At 38.2% G+C, this 26,290-nt stretch overlaps 6 protein-coding genes across 6 annotated transcripts, besides 1 other annotated feature; 3 read left to right on the top strand and 3 right to left on the bottom strand.

Moving 5' to 3' along the window:
• Positions 1-7,992: 7,992 nt before the first annotated feature.
• Positions 7,993-8,423, top strand: N7500_009426 (uncharacterized protein; the record flags this gene model as incomplete). The annotated part of the gene is made up of 2 exons (XM_056680565.1): positions 7,993-8,138; positions 8,165-8,423. The coding sequence occupies 2 exons, from the start codon at positions 7,993-7,995 to the stop codon at positions 8,421-8,423; spliced, it is 405 nt and encodes a 134-aa protein (XP_056527947.1).
• Positions 8,424-10,399: 1,976 nt separating this feature from the next.
• N7500_009425 (WD40 repeat domain-containing protein) lies at positions 10,400-12,131 on the bottom strand (the record flags this gene model as incomplete). Its single annotated transcript, XM_056680564.1, is given in 11 exon segments — positions 10,400-10,558; positions 10,573-10,722; positions 10,746-10,848; positions 10,861-10,974; positions 11,000-11,100; positions 11,124-11,226; positions 11,239-11,290; positions 11,491-11,566; positions 11,606-11,692; positions 11,732-11,794; positions 12,084-12,131. 11 exon segments carry the CDS (start codon positions 12,129-12,131, stop codon positions 10,400-10,402), a joined length of 1,056 nt encoding a protein of 351 aa, XP_056527946.1.
• A 153-nt stretch (positions 12,132-12,284) lies between these two features.
• Positions 12,285-12,731, bottom strand: N7500_009424 (uncharacterized protein; the record flags this gene model as incomplete). The annotated part of the gene is made up of 4 exons (XM_056680563.1): positions 12,285-12,362; positions 12,413-12,487; positions 12,513-12,664; positions 12,716-12,731. The coding sequence occupies 4 exons, from the start codon at positions 12,729-12,731 to the stop codon at positions 12,285-12,287; spliced, it is 321 nt and encodes a 106-aa protein (XP_056527945.1).
• A 796-nt stretch (positions 12,732-13,527) lies between these two features.
• Positions 13,528-13,551: a sequence feature (Short protein (N7500_009423, KAJ5153984.1) was converted to a misc_feature.).
• A 4,089-nt stretch (positions 13,552-17,640) lies between these two features.
• On the top strand, positions 17,641-18,356 carry N7500_009422 (uncharacterized protein; the record flags this gene model as incomplete). The annotated part of the gene is made up of 4 exons (XM_056680562.1): positions 17,641-17,742; positions 17,773-17,892; positions 17,972-18,113; positions 18,244-18,356. The coding sequence occupies 4 exons, from the start codon at positions 17,641-17,643 to the stop codon at positions 18,354-18,356; spliced, it is 477 nt and encodes a 158-aa protein (XP_056527944.1).
• Positions 18,357-19,455: 1,099 nt separating this feature from the next.
• On the top strand, positions 19,456-20,031 carry hrmA (the record flags this gene model as incomplete). The annotated part of the gene is made up of 4 exons (XM_056680561.1): positions 19,456-19,612; positions 19,691-19,728; positions 19,897-19,920; positions 19,978-20,031. The coding sequence occupies 4 exons, from the start codon at positions 19,456-19,458 to the stop codon at positions 20,029-20,031; spliced, it is 273 nt and encodes a 90-aa protein (XP_056527943.1).
• Positions 20,032-21,942: 1,911 nt separating this feature from the next.
• Positions 21,943-22,057, bottom strand: N7500_009420 (uncharacterized protein; the record flags this gene model as incomplete). The annotated part of the gene is made up of 2 exons (XM_056680560.1): positions 21,943-21,982; positions 22,008-22,057. The coding sequence occupies 2 exons, from the start codon at positions 22,055-22,057 to the stop codon at positions 21,943-21,945; spliced, it is 90 nt and encodes a 29-aa protein (XP_056527942.1).
• Positions 22,058-26,290: the final 4,233 nt, after the last annotated feature.

Raw genomic sequence — 26,290 nt, 5'->3', positions numbered from 1 at the left:
TAATGGTCCGCGGGAGTTATCTCCTTGGATATAGGATCGAGACGTTAGCTAGTATATCGACTTATTGTGATTGATTAAAACTGTAATCCGGACTGTAGATAAAGGAGTTTCGCCCTTGAGATTGGGAAAGAAATATTGAAGAGATTAAAGGAGGCTTATAGCGGGTTATAATACCGTTCCTAAAAGGACGATTATTGGCATGCTCTATCACCCCTTAACGTAAGTGGGGGTGATAGTTGATAGGACAAAATAACACTACCTACGACACAAAAGATATGTTAACGTCTATGCCATTGCATGGATTTCAATACCCGCCTAGGTTCCCCACTCTGTTACTGTAGTTTGCTAGATTTATTTTATCTAATAATATACGAGTGTTATAGTTAGGATCGATATATAAAATACCTCTATAAATGTATAATAGCAACGCTTTTATCGATAGATATAAGGTTAGCAATCAAACTATCATCTTTCTCGATATTAGAAGAGAAGAAAGGATTTATAGTTAACTTATCAATCAGGTCAATATAGTAACTACCCGGAATTTTGGGCCTTATTTATAGGCGCTATAAAGGCGCGCAATATCGTTCGTTACCTTGTAGATACGTGTATCCACCTCGTACTAACTCATGGCGCACTGTCCTTACTAAGACCTCTAAGTCTCTCTGTGCGACACTAAAAATTAGATACGACACTAAAAACAATATAGGGCTTGCGACACTAAATTCTGTAAATACTATAGTTAGTTATGTATCGTTATATCCAATATATCTAGGTAACGATAAAGGAAACGAGCCCCTAGGTTATTATTATATAATGAAGGCCAAACCAATTCTTCAAGATATGTCTTCTGAAGCCTAATATCAAAATCTAGTGGTAGCTCCGCTATCTGCTACTACTATTCTTCGAGTAAAGCCGACTTTTTATACATAGTATATATAATATTTGCTGATTCTGTTTCAAAAATCTAGGACAATATAAACACCGCAAAATATAACGATAACGTCTTTGTCTTGATAGAGAAGCTATTGCGCCAAGACCAGTAGTCAAAGTATTACTAGGGGCTCTTAGAGCTCAGGATCAATAGCGATTCCGTGGTATATCAAAAATTATATATCTATTGCGAAAGGTCGCTTTCTAGGATATAGTATCAAAAATCGTAGCTTGAGGCTTCACTACGTTATACCACAGAAACCTATTAAGTGTTGTCCCAAAGCCTTTATTTAGAAAGGGACAAAGTGCGAGGGCTCGAGTCCTATCTTAATAAGTTGTACCTAGCTATTAATTTATGGCTATAGCGATTAAGTTAATATAAGTAGGAGTCCGGATATATCGATAATAAGGGAACAATAGAGCGTTTTCTGCTAGAGAACCAATGTCAGCGAGAGTTGATCAATTGTCTTCAGTCTCTCCTCCACGCACGTGAATAGGCTATACAAGACCTTTAGGCTACTCTAGACTAGTTGTCTCAATAACCCCTCAAAGGGAACGTAGGTCAAGGTGGGCTATTTAGGTCCTCTGTTTGTTCGTCGGAAGAATCGAATATCGAAATCATCACGGATATACCTTCTACCAAGGGCTGAGGTATTAGACAAAGGATTTCGCGTGCTACGCTAGGTTCCTTAATTTTATTTCCTCCGATTTTATATAAGAATATTCTTTTCTGTCACTAGTAACTAGCCTAAGTAAAGGTCTTAACCAAAAATAGGTGCTATATCTGTAGCGCTATATACCTCTGGATACGAAGGGACTATATCTCGAGTCAGTTCGTGGTAGATAAAGTTGTGGCGTTCAATATTCTGTGTTCCCCGAAAGTGAAATTAGGATAGATTAGGCAGCCTTATAGCGATCACTACCTAAACGAAGATCACTACCTAAATAGAGGACTAGAAGCTGCCAGCCTATTCCGAACCTTTAATTACAATGACGTCCTACCTCTAACCATTCCCCGGTACGTTAGATAGTAGATTAAATATTAAGAAATAAATCTTTCTTTCGCCTCCTTTTCTTCCTAGGCTTTTCCCTATTCCTTAAAGAAACTTAATCATAGTGATATAAGCCGTATATATATATATCACTAAGACGGATCGAACCGCTCGAACCGAGCTTTATTAAAGTTTTATACCCCTAGCGATCCTAAAGGGGTAATCCCGGCCACTTAATTAGAACCTTATTGCGCTAACGGTCTTAGTCACTAATAGTGTGTAAAATACCGCTTATATTGGATATTACAACTATTTAGGTTAAATCCGATTTTGTTTCTTGTCCGAAAACGTATGGATGGACCTATAACGCGCTATATCTAAGGCCTCCGCCTATAAGGTCTATAGAAATTTTGCCGCGGCTCTGAGATAGTATTACGGCTGGGGTAGGAGAGTATTTATAAAGGTTAGCGGCAACACTCTGGTAGCTAGAACAGGGTACTAGAAATAGTGTCGCAACTCTTTCCTATATTATTATACCACAGAGTCCCAGCTATATGGGAGTTAATACTTATTTTACCCTAGGGTAGGTACAATCTTTTTTTGCGCTCTTCGATAAGTTATATCAAGGCTCTCTAAGCTTCGAAGTAATATAACAGTCTTCGCGGATCTACCTTTCGAGCTACTAAGACTGATTGTTATTGACCTCGATTACTACTCCTTAAGATCGTTTTCGCTCGTGAATAGAAGATACAGATCGGTCAGCACCTTAGATATCTTCTATATATTTAAAGTCGAGTTCACAGAAAAAGGGATAAAGAAGCTAAAAGGGCTCGTAATTTCTTTATTAGTATAATACGTGAGAGTACTTTATTATGATACATCAGAATTGGTCGACCTATATATATGATTTTTTAGCTCTTTATCTAGCTCCTTACTGATCCTTTTAGTGATCCTATATTAGGACTATTTTTCTGCTTATATTTATACACTATAGGAGTATACAAGAGATTAGGAAGATTTCCGGTAGGAGCTCCGAGGAAAGCAATTTTCCTATAAGGTAATATTTCGATATTTTAAAGGACTTACAAGAGCTTAGAGTTTACTTTTAAAAGAGCGGACGGATATCTATATATTTACTGAATCACTTCAGTATCTCTCTAACCTAAATACTATTAAGCTCTCCTTCTATAGAGTAAAGGAAGATCAGCTTCTTTGGTTCTCTAATCGAGTGTTTCTTAGGGACTCACTTTTCGTTCACCTTAAGGCGGTACTTAGGGGTATAGCTATTGCTTAGTCTATAGGATTAACCTTAAAATATATAGAGATTAATAGGATATATTCTAAACTAGCTACTAAAGATAATAATATCCTGGAAATTGTAAAGGCTGCTTTAGTAAAAGTTAAGAGCTTGACGCTGATAGAAAGCCCGGGGTTTCTAGGGTTTATATCCTCTATCCCTTTACCTTCCTTACGACGGCTTGAATTAGCAAAGTGTTAGCTTATAGGTTTTGACTTAAGAAAGTTCCTAAAAGCCTAAGATAGGAGAGTGCTATATATATATTTCAAAGATAGAAATCAATTGTATCATGAAATATAGAATACAGATGGCGAGTCTAAGCTCAAAACTTTGTCTGAGTCCTTTATATACTCTAGGAATATTGGTCTATAAGAATATCTTGTACTTATAGGAGATCGTATATGATCGCACAATTTCAATAAGTCTTTTACACACTCTCTAGAAGAATGTTCACGAATAATCCCTAAGAAGTTAGAATAGCTATATTGCGTCCCGAAACTAGTGTCACTACCTACACTCTTCGTTGGTTCTCGGACTCTAACGCCAAGATATACTATTGGTATATAGTGATAGTGTATAAGTTTAAACACCCTAATACTACCTACCTTAACCTTACCCAATTAAATATTTAAAAGGTTGATCGGTATGATTGTTTAAGGGCTGTTTGGTTAGGCGGTGTGTTTCTCTTGGAAGGCAGTAACCAAAGGGGTGCTTAAATTATATATCGTCACTATAGTTCCGGAATATCACTTTATATATTATTACTATATAGTGTAAACGTTATCGAAGGTTTTATAGAAGTAAATAAGTTAAATATAAGCTAGGGCCTTAAGGATTCGGTAACGTATCACTTTATCTATATACTTGGGTTAAAACTAAATATATACCTCCTAAGACTATAGCACCTAAAACGGGTCGTAGAGGAAGTAGCAATATATAAAGCAGCTAAGCCGTTCTATTATTGATACCTGATTTTGACCGAGATAGATAAACAAATTCAACTTCTAGGTAATAAAAAGCGGGCTATTTAGCGATTAACTTATAGGACACAACTCGCTTAGTATATATATAAGCTCTATAGATTTTTTAAAATTAAACCTACTGATATCTCTAACTAGTTAAGAGGCTTAAACTTAAAGTAGACCCTTCCGAGGTCTGATTGAAGACAGAGGACGAATATCTCTATATATAGTAGATAGATGATCTATCGCTTAAGCCTCTTTTTTAGAAGTATATAAGTAAACACTTAGTGGGGGCCTATATATAGCTTCACCGCGAGGTAGGTTAAATATTTTGTGTAGTCCTTGCAAAGGTAAACCTAATAACCCTTTAGGATAATTTATTTAACTTAAAAGGGTTCTTATAGCGCGAAAAGCAAACGGACCTTAAAAATGTTGCTCGTATACAATTCGAAAACCTTAGTCTCGTGGAGAAACTTAGTACGGCCGAAGACAAAGTATCTCGCTTTGAGGAGGTAGTAAAATAAGCGGAAGCCGAGATACAAAATCAGAATTCAATTATTCAGGAAGCGTAAATAACTATTTATCTTCACTAGTAGGACATTTTGAACTAGATGGCCGTTGCCGAGTGGTATTAGACCAAATATTTGTAGTGCTCGAGTATATTAGGGCAAATAATAGCTTTCTTATAGGACACTATATCTAAACTTAAGTGAGAATTAGTATAGTAATATTCGAAATCATTTTTATTTCCAGTCTTTCTCTCTCTCTTTACTCCCTAGGTCCTACCTAAATCACACTAGTCAGAATAGGGATATATTTCCGCTAGACTTGTATTTGTCTATGTATAGAGCTTGTCTATCTTACCTTATTAGTCACCTATCTATATACCGCTAATATTACCACAATTGATTTTTTACTAGTAACTTAACTAGGCTTAACTAGAGATAGAATTAATTATGGGCTTGCTCCTATATTATCGTCCTTAACCTGCGGTATGGTTTCTGGCCTATAGTATCGTTTCTGGCCTATAGCATCGTTTCTGACCTGTAGTATAGTTTTTGCAATCTATATAACTACCGCCGCGAGCTTAAAATATAAATTGTACCTTCTTTCTCTAAATTCAGGGAAGTTAACTAGGCTTCAAGAATCAATATAGCTAAAAAGTCGAGAAAGAAGGCCTAAAAGGCGCGAAATGCCCGTGATATCTAAACACCCGCACCTATAGAAGTAAGCTTAGACTCCGAATCCTATTAACCTAAATCCTCGAGAGCACAAGAATTAAGGTAAGAGTATAGTCAAAATAAGAAGGGTAAAGCTCCCGAACAGAAGGCGAGATTTATTAGAAGCCTAATACTCCTAGATAACTTTGCCCTAAATATAGGTGACCACAAATTAAATAACGAAACGGATAGCGAACTCGGGAATACTTCTGATCAAGATGCTCTAATTGAGTATAAGCTAGACCCACTAAGGCGCTAGGTCAAAAATGTTATTCTTAACGAGACACTTAGATATTCGGAAAAAATGGTTGAGGATTTCTTTATATCCTAGACCCCTGATTACGAAGGATATCTATAATTCTTTCAAAAACTTAACTAATATATTCGAGGGGCCAACAAAGAACACAACGCCTACGATATTGATATAGGTACTATACCCAAGACTAGCTATAATTCTTTATATAAGACCTAGTAGTAAGTAGTAAATAAGGTAATAGAGATACGCTCCCTAGATGAATTCTAGGCGGCTTATAATATAACACGTGGTCTTCTAAAGATCTTTAATAAGCGGTATTATCTTCCTAGGTCCTGGAATATTAGTCAAAAGTGGGCCGAACAATTGATCGGGACACGAAATCCTAGTATTAAAGAAGATACTAACTCCGACTCCACTTCCGATAGTAGCGAGAGTTAGCCCGACTAGACTCGCTAGCCCTTAGCTAGTGAAGAGTCTAGTGCCGAATCGGATATTGATATCGACGGTAATTAGCCTATAGGACTTAATACCCTAGAAGCGAGAACTATAAAATAGTAACGCTAATTACACTCGGCTAAAGTATTGTATTAGTGGCCTAAAGGCACCGGCTCTTAGATCTTTATACGCTACGGAAGCCGGTCTACGCCGATCTATTGTATTTGGGCTGGATTATATAAGAGCTATAACCTAAGTCGGGTTAAATATGTTTTGACCACGAAGACTCGCGGTACCGCTAAAGTAATTAGAACTAGGAACGGGCTTCCTAAGGAGTTTTGGAAATACTAGCGAAAGGATATAGAGGACTTTATTGGTATCGGTTGGAAGGTCGAAGACGATGATAAGTAGGGGCTTAATCCTCTTAATCTACTGCTGCCCGCTAAAGGTATAGTATATCCACAAACTCGGATACTTATTAAATAGAAAGACGGTCTATTTACTTTAGAAGGGCGGGCTTTTATCCGTTATATTATAGCCGGCTCTTCCTTAGATAGTGATAGAGTGATCTATCAGAAAGCCGAGGAGCTTGAGAGTCCTTATCGCAGAAAGTATGGGTTAGACGATATTGATGAAGATTATAATAGTGAAGTTAGCGAGCCTGTACGTAACACGAACCAACGTAGATCAAAGACGAGGAATCACTTTGAGGCCAGTGAAAGTAACGACGATAGGAGCGACGCCTCTATTCAGTCAAGCTATAACCGTAGCAGAAGATACCGTAGTGATCTAGCTCGTGGCCTAACGTCGTCTATATAGAGGCGAAGATCAACTCATAAGATAAGAACGGACTCGGCGACAGAGATAAAAGAACTTAAGTGTCAGATTCGGCTACTGAAGATACGTAGCCCGATGCCCCCTTAAGAGGCGCAAGATTGGTAGCGGAGACAACGCCGAGGTGACTGTGGGCGCGTAGTAGGATAAGGACTTGTGATTTTATATATTCCTTTAGTCTTACTATAAGCCGGTGTCAAACTAAATTTTTGTTTGCCTACTGTTTCTGATAAGCTAGCCTTATATATTGCTTTTAGTCTTATTTATAGTTTAGTTTAGCTTAGAAATTGTTAGATTTGCCTTATTTTCTAAACAATTGTATCTTCCCACAGCACTCTTCTATCTATTATACTTATACTTTAACCACTATGGGCTTCCTTATGATCTTTGACTAGCAATTTCTGTATTTTATTTACGACTAATGAGAAAGACCAGAAAGGTATTCTGATACGTTAGTAAATATATATATCTAGAAGTTAGGCTGTGTTTTCTGTTCGAACTATCTTATTCCAATCACGAATCTATTTAAACACACGACTCTATTCATCCCTATATCTACTTTCTTGGAAATGGCTACAAAGAGGCTTTGGTTTCTAACAGCCAAACAAGTCGAGGTACTACTTGTTATTCCGCATTCTGCTCCGGTCTAGCTAAGTATGCTAGAGTCTGTAATCTATTCGCCGATAAACACTTTATATCCGAAGTGCTATCCTGGTTTATATATTTAAGGATTATATTTCGATGACTAATACTCGCCCTAGGCACCCTATATTCGCGGAGAGTTATTTCGGTGCTATTTCTCTTATTCTAGGTTCTTTTACTATAGGTGGGCCCGATCCTTATAGGAACTCTCGAGTTAGATTCGCTAGGCGGTCCTAAACGTTGAAGGTCCGAATCTTGCCACTGAGGTAGAGTCTCTACCTATCAAGTCTGGCGACTGTCCTTTAATGATGCGACACAATATCTATCAAGGTCCTATAGTTATCTAAGCAAAGAATAGTACATTGCTTTTGTGAATATAAGTTAAGCCCTTATTAAAATAATCTTATGTGAGCCGATTTAAATGTCGCAGGGTTTCTTAAGGAGAAGATTTTACCCTCTTAGTGATATCTTATCTATTTCACAAAAGGGAACATGGCAATCCAACCCCCTACCTATCCAGAATCTTAAGCTAGTGCTTCAACTTACGAGTCCTTCGAATCTAGTTACGTACGGATAGTGATAGAAGTAGATAGAACTCCCTGGCAATATAATATTCTTGCTAGTATAGCCCACTGGATACTTCTTGCTGGATATCTAGTAATACCTAGAACGTTCATATCTCTACAAAAGTCTAACGCTATCCAAGATGGTCTCGCCGAAAATGAAGTAGGGAAGTGGATTTTGAATACTATCCAAAATCCTCCGCTTCTCGCAACAGTATACGTACTATTTGTCTCGGGCTTGGCGATCATGAGTTGGCTGTTCTGGGAATATCGGGATAATTATATTTAGCTTATTAATCGAATCTTTGTGTGAGTATAACGAATTCATTATTCAAGATTTTCTCTAATTTATTAGTCCCGCGCTACTTAATATATTAGCTGGTCTCCTTACCACGGTTATTAGCCTATACACTACTTATAATAGCGATTAGTCTATTATGGTACTTTTGACTATGGTGATATCTGGCCTCTCTGTTGCCTATTCACTTATTTTGCTGTATACGTATAAGTTTGGTAAATTATAGAAGCTAAAAGAAGAATATAATCGGATATTCTATAACTAAAATCCTCCTCGAAATCGACTTGGCTAATACACACTCAATCACTCCGCCCCGCGGCTAAGGCCCTACCGCCGGAAATAATCAGCTATTATCTATATTATGGACTTATTTGTAGATAGTGAGAGTTTTGTTTATAGGTTAGTAGCTTGAAATTTTTATTATTAGGGTGAATCCTGGCTACTCTATATATTGGCTAGATATCAAATGTGAGATTTAACCTAGCGATGATCTGCTATAAGATATATAATATATCTTTTCCTTTTTTGGGGTTAGGGTATAAACTCAAAATTCAAAATAAATATAGATCGATTGTATGTTAATCTACTAGCTCCGCTCTATAAGCCTACGCAACCCTAACTATTCCTAGCTAGATATTGAGATTAGCGCGAGGATGGTATTTTTCACTATCACACAGAGATACTGTACTTATATAGAAAAGTAGAAGCGGCTTACCTAGTACGTGTTAGCTGAACTACACATAAAAAATAAGTCTATCAAAAGTCCATTAAACCTTTAGTGTATCAAGCGAAAGGATATACAGAATCTCCTAGAAATATGATATATAACGTTCGCAGGATCGGCAGACGATGGTATGCTATTGTGTCCTGGATTTCATAGGAATTAGACTGGCCGCTTACTGGGATCCTCCTTATTCTAGAAACGGGATGTATATAAGTATTGGAAGCCCTTATATGTCTAGATCAGGCTATAAGCTAAAAATTAAACAAGTAATCTATAAGATAGCGCTAGTACCTGAGCTTATAGTGCGACTCCTAGAGTTTCTAACCTAAGCACTATACCGCTATAGAGTCTAAGTATATGATGGTCTATATAGTCGTTCTCGAAATCGGCTTGATAGATACACTCTTCGTCACTCTCTCTGGACCTACCGCTAAGGCCTTAGCGTAGATCAATCATTAAGCGGGCTGTATGACCGTAAGATACCCTAAGTATAGTATTATATTTTCTCGTAAGATTACACAATGCGTACGAGAATTTAGTGGAATTCTATGGAAGCCGATGTGAGTAGATAGGGCTTACTCTTGTAGCAATAGTATTATATAGACTATAGATAACGAGGGTATATTTATTGCTATATTAGTCTATCCAGCGCGTTTCGTCTTATGTCCTTATAAATATTACCCACGGATAACTAATATTAACACCTAGCCTTATAACGATATCTAGCTACACTAAGTCTAGGGTGCTATTGTGTCGAAAATTAGGTAAAATTTCTATGGCTATAATTAGATAGATTAATACAAGCTATATCACCGAAAATATAAAACCTTAGGCTTAAATTCAGACTTGATATTAACCTAGATAATATTAGAATGCTGCGTAGGGAAGTCTTCTGTGGTTACTACACGTAGCAATTTCTTGACTAAGTAGCCTTTGTGGTAAAAGCTAGTTAGTCACCTAGATTAGCGACTAGGTTAGTTACTACTAGAACTTTATAGAATATTCCGTAAGTAGGATAGGGCCGTATAAGTTATACGCTTCTCCTAGGCCCTTCTTTTATAAAGGGATTAGAAGATAGAGGAAGAGGGGAAACAAAAATCATTAAGTACTATATACAAAACCTAACAAAGGAAACCCGCCCTGATAAGTGTCCTAGGGCAAGTATATTACCGTTTATCTTGAAATAGCTAGGCCGAGCCTCGATCGGAAGCCATAGGACCCTTCTACTATTCAATACTATCTATTAGCGGTGCTTAATAGAGATATCTAGAGTTATATAACGTGGATTAGATATAGGAATACTATACCTAGATTGGATATAAAGGGCGCCGAAGTTGGTATAGAGATATAAACCACTATAGGAAAATTTAAGTGTAGTGACTACCCCTTTAACTTCGAAGGTCTAGGTAAGCGTACCCGTCGCCGGGTCCTAGAGCCGCACTGTCCGATCACTAGAGCCGGACGCCAGTAGGTGGCTGTCGGGCGAGAAGGCCACCGATCGAACCGGACCGGAATAGCCTTCGAGGGTCTAGGTGAGCGCGCCCGTCGCCGGGTCCTAGAGCTACACTGTCTGATCGTTAGAGCCGGACGCTAGTAGGCGGCTGTCGGGCGAGAAGGCCACCGAAGTAACCTAATCGGAATGACCTTCGAGGGTCTAAGTGAGCGCGCCCGTCGCCGGGTCCTAGAGCCGCACTATCTGATCACTAGAGCCGGACGCTAGCAGGCGGCCGTCGGGCGAGAAGGCCACCGATTAAACCGGACCAGAATAGCCTTCGAGGGTCTAGGTGAGCGCGCCTATCGCTAGGTCCTAGAGCCGCACTGTCTGATCACCAGAGCCGGATACTAGTAGGTGGCCGTCGGGCGAGAAGGCCACCGATCTAACCGGACCGGAATAGCCTTCGAGGGTCTAAGTGAGCGCGCCCATCGCCGGGTCCTAGAGCCGCACTATCTGATTGTCAGAGCCGGACGCTAGTAGGTGGCTGTCGGGCGAGAAGGCCACCGATCGAACCGGACCGGAATGGCCTTCGAGGGTCTAGGTAAGCGCGCCTATCGCTGGGTCCTAGAGCCGCACTATCTAATCACTAGAGCCGGACGCCAGTAGGTAGCCGTCGGGCGAGAAGGCCACCGAAGCAACCTAATTAGAATGGCCTTCGAGGGTCTAAGTAAGCGCGCCCGTCGCCGGGTCCTAGAGCTGCACTATCTGATCGTTAGAGCCGGATACTAGTAGGCGGCTGTTAGGCGAGAAGGCCACCGAAGCAACCAAATTAGAATGGCCTTCGAGGGTCTAGGTAAGTGCGCCTATCGCCGGGTCCTAGAGCCGCACTATCTGATCACTAGAGCCGGACGCCAGTAGGCGGCCGTTGGGTAAGAAGGCCACCGAAGTAACTAGACCGGAATGGCCTTCGAGGGTCTAGGTAAGCGCGCCCATCGCTGGGTCCCAGAGCCGCACTATCTGATCGTCAGAGCCGGACGCTAGTAGGCGGCTATCGGGCGAGAAGGCCACCGAAGTAACTAAATTAGAATGGCCTTCGAGGGTCTAGGTAAGCGCGCCTATCGCTAGGTCCTAGAGCCGCACTGTCTGATCATTAGAGCCGGACGCTAGTAGGCGGCCGTCGGGCGAGAAGGCCACCGAAGCAACCTAATCGGAATGGCCTTCGAGGGTCTAAGTGAGCGCGCTCTATCCTTCCTCAACTTATAGTAACTAATATATCTAAGTAGGAAGCGACCGCTTGAACTCTCTACGGATTATCCCCGTTCGGGGTGTAAATATAAGTCCTATATAATAAACTTAAAGGGGGGCCTGATTAACTATCTAGTGATTTTTTAGGATAAAGCGCTTTATATCGTGAAGAAAATCCGAAATTAGGGAAGAGTCGTTACCCTAAAGCTATTAGTATATACTATATATGATTATCTTCGGAACTTACCGATATAGACGTTTGGAGGCGATCAAGAATACCTAATACTTCTGACATAAGGCCTAGTAGACTTATTGCTTCCACCTAGTGCAAAAAGTGTACCTAGAGAAATAAATAAGCATTGTGTATCATGCCAGACAAGTCTGTGTATTATAATAGATGATACGCCTAGTATCGACACGCGTATTTCAGTGGGGGAGGTATATAAAGCTAAATCGAATCATCGCTAATTTTATTCCTTTGCGTGCCTTCGCTTGGTAGTTTGTAGATATTTTTCTCTAGGCTGTCCTATATGATCTAACTATATCGTTCTATAAGATACTGGTTTATATATTTACCATTAATCTAGAATTTGCTTTTGTCTTTGTGGTGATCCAAAAGAAAATCTCGGAATAATAGATAGAGGAGCCTAACTAGTATATCGAAATTGTTTGGTACACTAAGCACCGAGTGGAGCTGGTCTAATCGACATTTAATATCATCTAACTCTCTGTCTATTAGGTGGCTAAGGGAGTTGATCGAGAGCGGAGTGGCAAGAATAATGATCACCCTAACTACCTCCTTAAACTCTTTAAGTAATTCCTGTGACTCTGTTTCATTCTATCTAGTGAGAAGTTGCTTTAGCACGGGAATATATATACTGTCCATCTTGGACATATAGGTTGATTGATCTATCAATATCGCTTCTAGTCGCTTTTAAGGGTTCTATTTTGTATTACCGATAAAACGATATATAGTAGTAGCTACAATGAATAAAGGGACGGCCCTATCAACCAATATCTTGGTAGCTAGGACTCTAGGCCAATCTGGTGGTAATAAGCGCCTCTGCTTTAGGCATAGGAACTAATCCTCAAAATATAAGGATATATTATACGCTATCACTGGCTCTTCAATCCTATATAGGACTAAATCCTGATAGGTATTAGTGATCCCTTTAAAGCCTAGCCTGATCGGTAACTTAGGTCTACTTATTAATAAAAACTATACTTGTATAGAAGTTGACTTTTGAACTCGAGGTAAGAGCCGGAGAATAATCCCTATATCGTCTTCTAAATCGTATTTATCTAGAGTATTAATCACGATCACTCTTCTTATAGTCTCTTCTCGCTACTTAATTCCAGATAGTGGATCTAGTAGAAGCCGTTTAAATTGTTCCCTTAACACTTTTTCCGAAATATTCGGGTTATCCTTAATTACCCTCTAAACTCGAGGTAGTATTTGAGGTATACCGATAACTAGTTACTCGGTCAATATTGGAAAAAGCTTTTTTGCTATTTCTCTATCCTCTTCGCCTCTCTTAAAGAAGAAGCTCGCCCTAAGAAGCTACTACGCTTAAAGACAGCTTACAACTATTTAGGATATTGTTAATTTCCCTATCCCTACTATACCGCTTAACCAAAATATACATTTTCCGTATAGCGATTTTGCCCACTCGTCGATTTCTCGAAGTAGGTCAATTCGGGTCCCCGGGAGACATTCACTATATTGGTTATCGTAAGAGTCAAATACTACTTGTTTTGTAGTCTATAGTCTGCTAAGGTCTATCTTTTTGTGGATCGAATTAGTAGATCTCCTGAGTTAGCGTCAGAGTTAGCCCTTAATATAAATAATTAAGAGACCGGATTATAGTCCGTAGCCTACGTTTAATCAATATACAAGGATAAAGTAAATATTGTTTTATACCACTTAAGCTCTATGATAGTAGAATCTACCTCCGACTATACGAGCGGCTATTTTAAGGCTCGAAGGCCCTATTTCCTTATCTATCTTTACGTCGTTTCCGGATTAATTTTCTCTTTCAAATATATAAGTACTAAGGAGCATTTAACAATATTGTCGACTAGGTCTTACGTAGTAGTAAGTTTATTACTATTAGATCCACAGATTAGCCTATCGAGAGATTGAAGCACTTAGGTAAGGGCGGTGATCTTCTCTTGGAAGCGCTAAATATCCTACGTCGCGTTCTTGACGTTATTAAGATATTTCCTATATATTTACACAATAGCTCCGGTTAATTGGATAACTACGATAACACTTACTATACCCAAAAGAGGTTCTATGGTAAAAGAGCCTTCTATAGTATAAATAATATCAAAAGTTTAAAGATACCGTAAGGGATGATAGATAAAATAGAGCTTATACCCCTCTTTGAGGGGAAGGCGTTAAGGTGAGGCTGAGAGCAAAACTAGACCCTGATTAGCGCTTACCCGATCCGATAAGCCACGTGCCTACTATAAGGGGCCGTTTATTTCTGCCTAAGAGGAAAACTATCTAACGATTAACTATACCCGGAATAACTTAGCTTAAAATAGCATTTAATAAAATATTACGAATAAAGGACACTTAAGAGAATTAAAAGATCGGTCGAGGGAGCTATAAGTGTGTATTAGGGCTAGGTATTAGTGTAAATTGCGATATATTGTCCTAGGGATCTAAGGTTATACCTTGTTGGACGTCACAATTATTATCGCTAAAGAGAGAACTTCGCCTTATATCTCTAAGCAAGCTATAGCGAAAGACTTATGGTAAGTGACTATTAGTTGCGGCCTACGCTATAGCTACTAAAAAGGTTGTTATTTGTCCGCGACAGGGTCCTGGTCGAGAGAATATATTGCCTACGATAATCGCTGAGATTCACTACGGCAAAGAAATACCTATTAAGATTAATTATTACAAAGTCCTATAATAGAATTCTATAGAATTCTTTCTATATCTCGTTAGCCTTTCGTAATTTATATACCAAAATATAGTACCATACTACGTACCTTTTTCGATGCCTATCAATTTAATAAGGCCCGCTTAATAATTAATCTGCGCTTAGGCCTTGGCGGTAGGGCTAGAAAAGAGTGACAAAGAGTGTATCTATTAAGCCGATTTCGAGAACGACTGTAGCACGACCCTATATATCTGTCTAGACAAAGCTAAATGATAGGGGGTAGGGATATAAGCTGACTTCGGAGCTTAGATTAAGATAGAATTTAGTCGAACCGTAATTCGAAAAATGTGTCGCGAAGTATATTGCAGAGCGTGTTGTAGAGTATGTCGTAGAGCGTGTCGTAGAGCGTGTCGTAAGTGTTTCGTGTGTGTTATCACGCTTTATATTATATTGTATTAATACGTAGTTTAAAATGGTTGCCTTTTGTGATAGCTTAAGGCTAGAGAAACTTATCTGTCTATTAGCCTTCGATGCTTATGAATCTCGGAAACATGACCTTCTCTATCTTCCTACTTCTCGCTAGTATCTATATACCCGCTACCCTAGGTGGTAGTCTTACGGTTATTAATCATGATCGCTAATGTGTGATATGGTCTGATGATAACTATGGCTATATAGGATATTTATCGTCCTTTGCCCTTCTTAATAGAGACGACTATTCTGGTGCGTAATGGCTCTACCGATATGTATGGTACTAGTACTGACGAAACCCTATAGATCTAAGCCTTCTTATATAGGGTATCCGTAAAAGCTACGCCAAGCTCGACGTGAGCGTATACGGTAGCACAAAAGATAGTATTATGCCTATTGTATAGATAAATATCGACAAAAATGGGAAGGTTAAATTCTATAACCAAAATAAAAACGAGATAGGGTGTATATTGGACAACGGATTTAAGGTTGGCAGCTTGTGTATTACTTCCGACCTATCTTTATTAGTAACTTTATCAGAATCTGCGCTTTTAACGTCGGTATCCTTATTATCATCTACCATAGTATTATTAAGCGAAATATCTAGCTATACTCAATCTAAATAAGATGATTATTAGGTAATTATATAAGTTGCCTTGTACCCTAAATATCATTTATAATATAACTCCTCCCACTCTTGGCCTAAATAATTACCCACCTTTTCTCCTACCTAGATTGAAGCGCGTTATCTAATCCTAGAGTATATAGCGGATTTATAGATCTCTTTGGATATGGTTTCGCCTATAGGGTTTTCTATATCACTAGCGTGAATACGAAAGAGACTTCCCTTACTCTTATATATTTGTAAATATAGTAGTCACGGTACTTCCACTACTCTTTAATTGTTTAAATAGGGGTAGTTCCTGGTATATGGAATAATATCCTAGTCTTTCCTTCTAACTAGATATAGATAAATCTATAAGATATTTAAAGATATATTTCTGAATTTATCAATTTCTTACTACAATACGCAATACCTAAGACTTTAGTAACTATATTCTTATAAGAATTTAAATACCAATTTCTAACGAAGGCAATCTGAATAGTGGCTACTTGTGGGCTTACAATTGGCTTATTGGTGATATATCCCTTATCTAATAACCCACCTAGGTCGAGTGTAAAATTTACTACGAGTAGCTAGATTATTGGTATGATCTACTTTATGGGTATATAATTTATGAGTTATACGCGAAATTGGTTAATCTAAATACGTGCCCTATTTTTAGATAGATATTTTCGGGGTATATCAAATGCTATCTATTTACGGGGTAATCTAGACTGGTCAAGATCAAAGTTAAGCTCTACGTACTTGGTCTAATATTCTTCGCCTATTAGAATAAAGCTGCCAAAGCGTTCTTTGTCTAAAACTTAGAGCACCATTAAAAGGAGAAGGAGGGTGGTAGATATAGATATCAAGGTTATTTCCAATTTTTTTTATTAAAGTAACTTGGTGGAATAGCACCGAATATACAACCTAGCCCTCTTTGTGAGACACTTTGTCCCTAGCACCTTAAACTTATATAAGTATTACAATATTATTTTACTAGATTTATGGGGAAAGTAAGAGATAACTCACGGCTTCTATAATATCTAGCACAAACTAGTAAAATAAAGTATATTGTAGTCGATATTAAAGATAGCTGAAAGCTTATTGTGTGCCTTAGGATCGGTAGTAGGTTTAGGAGGTATACCTAGATAGTCATGAGTCCTACCGCCGGTTTTGATCTACCCCTCGTAGACAGAACATCGCTGGGCTATATTAATTTAAAGTGGGATAAATAGTTTAATGGCGAGGATTGAGGTATCGATTGATTCTTAGGGTAGAGGGGAGTTGTGCGTTAAAAGATATGCCGGTGTACTCCTTTATATAGATAACTGGTAGGTTTGCCTAGGGTAACCGCTGGTTATATGGGAATCGTGAAGTTGGATGTGAGTAGATTACTATCGGGAAAACTAGCTGAACTGGGCGTTAAATCCTCTATTGTAGGCTTGGACTCTAGGTGGATAGGATGGACAGGGTGGATAGGATAGACAGGGTAGATAGGATAGATAGGATGGATAGGATGGATAGGGGGAGAATCAACTAGTCGTTTTTACTCCACACCGCTGACTCTTGGTATTCTAGCTAAGGCATCGCCAATATCTACTATTTCGATTCAAATCTTATTCGCTAAAAGGATTTTACAATATCTTACTTATATTTTAGATTCATAGTTAACCATATATTTTGCTTCCACGATGAACCTATATATAACGGACCTAGACAAAATTCCACCTTCTAATCTATATACAGACCTGCCGCTTTATGGTCGGTACTATCCTAAGCCAAATGACTTCTGTATTAACCGCTAGTATATTAATTCTTATTCTACTGAATCGATGTATTATTGGGTGTTAGTTCTTACACTCTATAACCAATCTATTATAATCTATCCGGCGGAGGATAGTGGTCGCGACGTGTTCGCCCTTGGTAGCATTATCGTTAAGTCGAGCTATATATATACCTAATAGGGCACGAAGTATACAGAGATCGACTACTCCTATGCTAATACCAATGAAATCGAGGTAATTAATATTGCAAAGATAGTCTTAAAAGACGTTAGAGTGCCTAAGATATACTTTATAGGGAAGGTACTATTCTTACCACGTGATTACGCTAATTTTGCTCACCCTTTTAGATAAATGGCCACTAGGTATTAGTCTAGGAAAGACTTCGGGGTATTGCGTTAGCTATCGCTTGGCCATATCTTTCGCGAGCCTAAAAGGGATCCTTCAAAGAGCAAGCACGCAATATACTTCGATAGCTAGACTCTATCAAGCCTACCGATGGATACTAGGCTCGCTCTTACGTAGTGCCTAATCCTAATATCTATACAAATGGCTGTATCTAACCCCTTGAACGCGAAATACTCTTCTCGGTCATTAATACCGATCTAGATATAAGCTTTATATATAACGATTTAACTGTATCTAACTGTATAGTTAATGATAATAAGATTGTAGGGCTTATTGATTGGGAAATAGCGGGCTTTTTTGGGTGGAAGACAGCTAGAGAAGTCTATCGTAAGCTAAGGCCACACGATACGTCTTTTTAGGAGGATCTCTATGAATAGGATAGGCTTATTTTTAGAGGATTAGAGCAAATTTAGGTAGGATACTAAGTATGTAGATAATATGGTGAATGTGTGAAAGCATTTTGAACCAAATAAGATCTAACCAACCATATTTAGTACCTTACGGTCACTAGCCCTTGCCATTTATTACAATCAAATAACAACAATCTAGATATAGATTTAATAGATAGAACACTATATATTAATTCTAACTGGATTTATAGCAACGATAAAGCCATTAAATTGATTTAATAAAAATAATTTGTCTATCTAGACACGTCTCTCTTATAGTATGCCCTAGCTACTAATATATTCCATATACTTACCCGGCCTATATAGATAGTTGTAAATCTAAAAAAGCCCGCTTACAATAGGTATTAACTCGCGCTATTTAGGATTAAGTTTAAGAGTTTTGAGAGCGAAGTTATAGTATAGTAGGTGGCTGAATTAAGTATTAAAGACGCGGTTTGGGTTGGGTGGCCTACTTTCTTATAAAATAACTAACTAGTTAACGTTAACCTTGGTTACACATTGATTATATAAGCTATATTATCCAGCCTGCTATCTTGTGTCTACCCTGCCTGTCTTGTGTCTACCCTGCCTGTCTTGTGTCCACCCTATCTATCCTGCGGTAAAATCGGGTACTAGCAACACTATGGCGTTAAAATCACCTAATTTCACTTTAATTTATAAGAAGTACGAAATAATTTGCAAAATAAAAACAATTATCTCTCGAGATATATAATTACTCGAAAAACGCTTATTAATAGTCTATATAGTCTTTAAGGTAGTAGTACCTAAACCCAGGGGAAGAGAAAACAAAGAGCTCTTAGCACAGTCTCGAGAGAGGAAGGCTTAAATAGTTTATTAGGAGGTTCTCGAGATATACCCTAATATTTTTATCGCTTTCCTTCTTATTGTCTCACCAAGATATACCATAGAGTTCGACCTTCCAACTTTCTACGAGTAGCACCGCGCGCGACCTATCGCTCTTTGTGAGGAGACTAAGTTGGGTCTTTTCTAAATTACCAAACGTCATGGTTTCGAAAGTTCCGATCCTTTTCGACTGTTAATAGGCCTAATGACCTACTGGCGTCGTCTATCGACAGAAGATGAAACGGAGGAACATTTTTCTCTTTCCTTAAGCGGCCTTCTAGCAATCCGTATCGCTTTTGGTGATATTATATGTAACACTATTGAAAATTCTCCCACTTATCTTCCAAAGAGTATAGACAGCGGTTATATAGAAACCACTGAATATATCAGATCAAAAATATTCTATAATCGTTAAGATATAGCCATTTCTTTAGATATAGGTTGTGTATTTAAGCTTACCGATATGCTTTTCCCTTTCGTAAGCTAAAAGATTCTTTCTGCTCTCTCTTAATCCTATTTAGAATATTAGGTGAGTAGCTTATAGGCTACCTTGTAACTATATACGTAGATATCCTTACTAGACTCGGATATTGGTATGAAAAATACGGTGCTATATATCGATAATGTTCACTAATTTGCCCTATAGATTTCGCTTACTTTACTTTGTGTGGTATGTCTGTCTATAGTATACAATCAGTATTTAGCGCTACTATATATAAAGGTATAGATAACAGCGAGTTACGAAGATAGGAAAAATATCACTATATTTCCGAAGTCATAGATTGCGTCACAATATATATATAGAGAGCACAACTATATCGTGGACTTATTAAATTGCGACTTAGACACTATATAGGGGTTAATTTAGTAAACAAGATATATATAGGACCCTCTTTAACAATTATTGAACCCTTAGTCTTGTTCAATATATCTTGACTTTCCCCCGGCAATCTAGACTCCAATATTACTTGGAAGGATAATTACGCCACTACCTTTTGTCTTAACAATTTTTTCACTAGCTTGTGTTTAGAACCTAATAAGGTTGTATTTCAAGCAATATAGGTTTCTTTTAAAATCCTGCGGTGTAATATCGGTGATAGGATATGATCGGTATTTATCGAGGGCCGCTGCCTCCTTATATAAAAAGCTTATTCCACTCGCTTTGTAATAGACAGTCGCTCTAAGATATATTAGATTATTACCTAATAGAGCGCTATAATTACCGATATACTAAGGATCTTGTAGAGGCAGAGTCCGCTATACTCGCTAGAATTCTTATAATATAGTTTCTCTTTACAGGATGCTTCGTAGCTTCGTGAACCGAGATTTTGAGTGACCCTAGGCGCTCTGTGATTTCGGTGGTTAAATATAAAAATGGTATAAAAGTAGTATTAAATGTTATAAGATTTAAATATAGACTAAGAATACTGGGAATTAGGCGCAATTTAGGATTTAGCTGAAAATTGCCTAACTACCCCTCCCTGAGTGTATATATTAAGCTACCTCGTGGCGCTGATAAAAGTAATACGTATATAACTAGGAACTCGCCCACCTATGGAGCGGAGTCTCGGGTATACCGCTGTAGTGACAATTGGGGATTCCGATTTTCCCTTTGGCCTAATAGTTAAATACTCCTATATAATCACTTAGGTGTAGCGGCCTAAGTAAACCTACCGGGACCGTAGGATTATATACCTAATTAATAATAAGTTTACCGTATCGCCGAATTAGTGAGGAGATATACGAGATTTGACTATTCAAGACGCCTATCTATTTCTCTATACTCTGTTACTATATTTACATATACTAATCCACCGGCTCGAAGAAGAAGATAAATCGACTAATGGTTGTCCGACCTATCTATTATAGCACTAGTATAAACCACAACTCTTATATAACTAATAGGCCGGGCATCTACTAGAACTTGATTTTGAATTATATTTACTATTTTTCTTTAATTCAAAGTTAAATCAGGAATAGGGGAGGGAAGGCAGTATAACTACTAATTAGCTAGCTATTATTTTGAAGGGTTATAAGATATCGGATGATTTATTATCCGAGCCGATAGATTATATACGTTAGAGCGATCGAGGCCATCGATCGTTTTCTATCCCTACCTCGCCTTCTAATGTCTAACGCTACTATATCTGGTCAATTCGACAATCACTAGTCGATTATTGACTTTTGCCGTTCTTGTCCAGAGGATCAGCTTATTAGAAGCTTAAGGTTTGGTAACCAGGTCTCCAAGCTACCAGATTGCGACTTAGTGGTCAAGTCCGGCCCGTTTGTTTCCTCCCATAAGACAAAGAATCAACAAAAAGTATACGGCAAGGTGTTCTATCCTATACAATAAAATTCATATTTAGGATAGTAGTATAAAATAGTGAATACCTAACTATAATATTTAAGCTACCTATTCTAGGTAATTGAACCGGTTTTATTTAAACACATAGTGTATTAACTTACCCTCACGAGTGCTTTGTCTAACTACTACCTAAACGGACTCTTATAGGGCTCTTCCGGCGGAGATCCTAATATCGAGACAGTAGGCTTACCGAACGAACCCGTATAGGACTCTTTAAGCTATTTCTTCTAGACACGGTATAAGAAACCAGCCACTTATATCAACTTCTTCTTTTGTCTCTCGTTTCGTAGTGCCCAAAATAGTTTGGCCGGATGCCTTAAAGCCCCCTTAGGTGGCTCCTAGGTAAACGCCCAGGAGTTCTTTTTGCCTTTACATTTATTATCTTTGTATACCGGTACTCGTAGACGAAGAGGAATGTAGAAGGTAAGCCGTTAAGGGACATAACAAAAATAAGAGTACTTATAGAAAACCGGGCTATATCGTTAGCTTATTTGTCCTAAAGAACGAAAGGGGTATCTATCTCTTCTATAGACAAAATAAAAAAGCCTATGGTGTTGGGGTGATATTAAATAATCTTGGGAAGTACGCTCGCTACTTATTCCTAGGGGAACACTAGATATTTAAGCTGCTCGGTCCTACCAAGTGTTATATATTACTGTTAAATCTCTCTATACATAAGATATTCTAGTAAAAGCCTTGCCGATTTGCCTGAAATAATTCTTGTTAAGCCTGATCCGTGTTTATAAATTGAATTCTAAAAAGTGGGTCTCATAATCGATCTAAGCTTCGGAGGATAGTACGAGTCCCGAATACATAGTTCTGTTTAAAGCCGACTAGCTACTTCGGGCAAGACTGCTATATAAGAGGCGTTTGACAATGAGCGAGAGAAGAAGGTCGTACTATACTATTTACAGAGTTACGATTATCATGGGGTTTTAAGTACTCTTATCTAGAGCAATATTTTAAAGTAGTAGGAATGCCCGGACGCTACACTACTATCTTCATGTATCACTTTAATACCTTGTGTCCACCATATAGACTACCAGCCTATCGTCGGTAATAGAGTGAAGATATTTAAGAATATAGGCGAGTTTTATAACCCAATATTATATAGCCCCAACCCTTATTGTCTATAAAAAAGTATGGACTATAACGATATCTGGATTAAGTATACCTCTATACGTCGCGAGAGATATCTAGTACAATACCTTAGAAAGTAGGTATATATAGATCTGTATAGGACAAAAAGGCTTATATATCTACCTTAGAACAATCTCTTCGGCCACGTCGAAAACTTCTTTAACTTTGTCCAACGTGTTACCAGCTTCTTACTCTACGTTATAAGGGCTAGCTATGATTTCTGGCGTACTAATACCGAGTCACCGCTATAATTGGAATGGTCCTGAGAAGCCTTATATTCCAGCATCTATCTTAGTTCTCTCTAGGCGTGGCCTTCCCCCACTAGTTCGCAGAAGGAGTAATAGACAAGGATAGTGTCGAAGAAGGTACCGACTCTGAGTCCGAAGAACCTCCACTCTAGGATAGGTTTTTAGCGAATAAGTTATAGTGATACGCGGAGGATTGTACTATTTGCCTAAATTGGTCTACTAATCGGGTAGGTGTGAAATATCGCGTCTAATCGTACGTTATCTAGCGGGTGAACTAATATGAGATATATGGTTAGTTTCGAATGTGCTAGTAGTAATAGGACGAATAGATAGTTACGATTCGCACCCTAAGCTAAAGATATCGATGTCTTCTAGTAATATCTGTCGAATACCCTTCTATTGATGGTCTGTTGTCTTCTGTTAGAGCCCCCTCGAAGAATTTTTCGGGGTAGTAAACCCGGCTCTATACCTATCCTCTAATCAAAAAGTCCTCTAGTAACTATTGTGTAGTTAAATTATCAAGAAGTGGAAATGATTTATCTTCGATCTTCGAAATGATTGTATCGGGATCGAATAAGCTATTTAGGTAAGTTATAAGTAACGACCACGGAACTAGCGGTTCTAGTCTTTGTATAGCCGCCGGGTTAAGCGTGAGACACTACACAAATGCTATAGAAATATATACGCTCGGATATATATTTGTGTCCCTAACTTAGCCTAGTATGATAATTAATGTATGAAAAGCGAGAGAGCTTGCCTAGAATAGAAGCTAAGATAAGAGGTCGCTGTATATGGAATGGCTAGCTATAGTAGATGTACCGGATACCTATTTTATTGCCGCTAGGCTATCTTCCGCTGTAGGATTGCGTAACTTTAATATGAAATCCGTTTCTATAACTCTATATTTACTTCTATATTGAAATATAGCGGAGATATTGTAAGATATAAAGAGAACACCTTGTTGCCTCTTCCTGCTTACTTGGCTAATCTCGTTGTGTAGAGTAGCAAGAAATATATTCGCCCGAGAAACAAACTTATCGACCGGAGCTTATATAAGAAGCGCAGCGTGAGTAGTCACAAAAGAAGTAGTTAAATCCCCCTTCTGGCTCTGTATATTTATTAGAGGAATTATCAGCTCGGTTATACTATCGAAAGCAATTAGGAATACGCGCACACTGATCAATGCTTTTGTGTAGTGAAAAAGCTGCTAAAGAATATCTAGGCGAGCTAAAATAGCAAGATAATACTAGATACGGCTATTTTCTTGGTTTCTGTCCTGGTTGTACCAATACCTTAATATCCCTGCCCAGAGTTTGTGGTCCTTCTTGTTAAATTCCTCTACGGCTATCCGGTACCGTGCTAGGTCGCCTAGATACTTAATCTAAGTATCTTTGAAATCCGGCACGTATTCTAGTAGTAGTACTATTATCGAGTACGAGAGATAGATAAAAACAAGTATATACTCTATCGAGCCGGGAAGCTTCTAGTGTAATAGCTCTAAGAATAAGTGCACACTATACCGCTATATACGCGCCGGTATAGCGTACTTATTGGCTAAGACTTTGAGAATAGGACTAGCTAATAGGTGTTAGGAGGCGAGGAAAAAATCATAGTGCTAGTAAAGTAGTGTTCGGTGTAGCGAGACAAGCGTTTACCACTGAGGCTGTGATAATTCGGCCTTTAATTGTGCTTATTGCCTATCGATCTTAATACACTTCTTTTCTACCAGAACGAGACTAGTATAAATTTCCTTCACTTTATTGATCAGTTACTCCTCGGTGATAGGGTGGGTCTGTAGTTACTTGATTATTCCCTGAGGTTCTCCCCTAGCGCCTGAGTAGGAGTAGTTTTAGTCTTCTATACTACTGTTTCCTATCTATTAATCGTGTTAGAGCTCGTTAACGTGACTAGAGAACGGCTAATTATCAGAGGTACCGTTGGAATTAGATAGGCTATATTAGAATAATACCGTTATGCCCTCTATTTAGATAGCGATTACTTTAAGGAAAGAAAGAGTTAGTAAATAGTTATATAAGTATTGAGTGTAAAATACCTAATAATTATAGTTAACTTAAATAAGGGGCCAAATTATGATTTAGCCTTATAAGTAGGCAAAAATTAAAAGTCTGGAAGAGGGATAAGTGGAAACGCTATTTATACTAGGGTTGAGTCTAAGGTACCTAAGAAACCCTGTCTTTAGACTAGAACTTTATGGGGTTTACTACTGATCTATTATATCGGGCTTGTTATCTCCTTCCTATTAGCTATTGAAGCAATACGCTCTATCTCTAAGCTAGATAATCGGAGGGCGATTCCACTCGAATATGATCTCTCTATGATTATACCGAAGAAATTATAGACTCGTGGAATCACCTTACTATCTTCTAAGACGAGGATATTTTATTAGGCGTCGAGATTCTAGGGGAGGAATAGCTATAGGGAACTTTTATTGTAGGATTCACTAGGAGTTTGATACTATAGGGGCTAATCTAGTGCAGAAAAGTAATATATTAGTATACTCCCTCCTAGTCAGTACGTTAATAGTAAACAAAATATATTCTTACTAATTATTAATTAGGGTGGGTATATGATAGCGAAGGGGAATAACTAGCACTTTCGGACTTATAGGTATATCTTTGGGTAGATTATATGGTGTATGAATTTAGGTGCTAGTTATATATAGTGTTGCTAGATATTCCTCTACTCTTGAAATTCCAGCCCTTACTACACTTTTTCTCTTATTAACACAAAATTATCTAGAGAAGTTTGATAATAAAGTTTATTTATAAAAATAGGCTCGGAGTCTATTAAAGCGCTCTATTTGGGCCTTAAACCAGTCGATACCGCGTCGGTTATCTAAAGTATAGACTAATACCGCTGCTCTATTGTATTTGGATATTATATCACTTAAAGCATGAAACGCGGTCTCTTTATATAAACGACGGAACTCGGCGGCAAAAAGTGGATCGGAGCTTAATAACCGTAAATAACTTAGATCGGTGTGGTTAGATTTGACTCTTTTAACAATAGCTTGGTCTACTGCTAGGTTAAACTAGCCTTTGCTAAGTGGAATAGCAATAAAAACCTTGCTATTCTCCCCTAGCGGAATATCCGTGGTGAAATAAGTGAGGGCACTATATACGTCGGATTATTAGTTAGAAAGATTGTATTCAAAATTAGAGTAGATACGTATAGTCTATATAGTTGGCTTTAGTAATATTCTGGTAGGCAAGGAGGATATACACTGACTTGGAGTGGTTCTATTTAAAAGAACTTCTGAGCTAGTC

The sequence above is a fragment of the Penicillium coprophilum genome (assembly GCF_028826855.1).
Source record: "Penicillium coprophilum strain IBT 35676 chromosome Unknown utg000006l_segment0_segment0, whole genome shotgun sequence".
Lineage (NCBI taxonomy): Eukaryota > Fungi > Ascomycota > Eurotiomycetes > Eurotiales > Aspergillaceae > Penicillium > Penicillium coprophilum.
This window is presented reverse-complemented; position numbering and strand designations above follow the sequence as displayed.